The sequence below is a fragment of the Dipodomys ordii genome, unplaced genomic scaffold, assembly GCF_000151885.1.
Source record: "Dipodomys ordii isolate 6190 unplaced genomic scaffold, Dord_2.0 Scaffold9, whole genome shotgun sequence".
NCBI classification, from domain to species: domain Eukaryota; kingdom Metazoa; phylum Chordata; class Mammalia; order Rodentia; family Heteromyidae; genus Dipodomys; species Dipodomys ordii.
In genome coordinates, this window is record NW_012267225.1 from 10,260,733 (window position 1) to 10,262,064 (window position 1,332).

Genomic DNA, 1,332 nt, shown 5'->3' on the forward strand with positions numbered 1-1,332 from the left:
AAAAAAAAAAAAAAAAACTGTCACCACCAAAGCAGGTAGATGGGTATTTTATGACCCAGAAAATAATTATTATTCACAAAGCCCCTATTCCTACCCTACATGTGTCTGCTTGGGTATAAAAAAGACATATATGGCTGTTCAAAGCAGCATTATTTGTAATAGTCACAAACTTGAAAGCAACACAAATGTCTCATAACAGTAAAATGGATGAAATACAGCATGCAAGTGAGTATTACAGAGGAGTAGAATTAAACTACAGCTAAATATGGCATACACAATCTTTGTAAAATGTTGAGTAAAAGAAACCAGCGGGCTAGGAATATGGCTTAGCGGTAGAGTGCTTGCCTAGCATGCGTGAAGCCCTGGGTTTGATTCTCAATCCCACATACACAGAAAAAGCCAGAAGTGGCACTGTAGCTCAAGTGGTAGAGTGCTAGCCTTGAACACAAAGAGGCTCAAGGACCATCAAAAAACAAAACAAAAAAAATAGCTATGTGATTATTTGTAGTTCAAGACAGGCAAAATCAATGTGTGATTTAGTATCCACAATAGGGGTTACCTTAGCCAAGGAGCAGGAGGAATGGCTGGGAGGTACATGAAAGGAATTTCTGGGTGTAGTCTGCTGTGATTACATGGATGCCTTGTGTTCTTTATGGTAAGTTTTTGTTACCTCATGGATAAAGACATTTTAGTGTTTAATAATGGAATTTCTTTTTCCTTAGACATGGCAAATATGTATGTCTTACTTCGTGCTGTGTCCTCTGGCTTACCTCACATGATTCAGGAGCTGCAGAATCATATCCATGATGAGGGTCTCAGAGCAACCAGTACCCTTACTCAGGAAAATGTGAGTTCTATGTAAGGAATGAGAAAGGTTATCTGCTACTCAGATTTATCATATTGTCCTTTTGGGTTTACTGTTTTATAAGATGAAAGAATATGTTTCATCGTATCAACAGATATGTCACTATTGAATGACATTGGCTGCTTCTAGCCATATTGATGTGTTTGTTCCCTTGGCATCTAACTTCACACAAAAATATGTTTTTAGTTTCTCTATAACTGTTTTTCTTGTAAGTGGAGATGAAAACAAATATTTACTATTCACAGTGCCTCAAACACTAACCCTCACATCCCTAATACCTTTCTTTGTCAACCACATCACAAATCTTTTTTTTTTTTTTTTTTTGTCATGGGGCTTGAACTCAGGGCCTGAGCTCTTCAGCTCAAGGCTAGCACTCTATCTCTCTTTTTTTTTTTTAAATTTTTTATTGTGAAAATACTGTACAGAGGGGTTACAATTACATGGGCAAGATAGTGAGTACATTTCTT

General features: G+C 36.9%; 1 protein-coding gene across 1 annotated transcript in view; it reads left to right on the forward strand.

The window, feature by feature from the left end:
• The window catches only part of Cul2 (cullin 2), a 119,256-nt gene that overhangs the window by 90,036 nt on the left and 27,888 nt on the right, over positions 1-1,332 (forward strand). Inside the window, exon 8 of the mRNA XM_013009237.1 lies at positions 723-847. Coding sequence (XP_012864691.1) covers positions 723-847 — 125 coding nt within the window. The remainder of the gene's footprint in view (positions 1-722; positions 848-1,332) is intronic.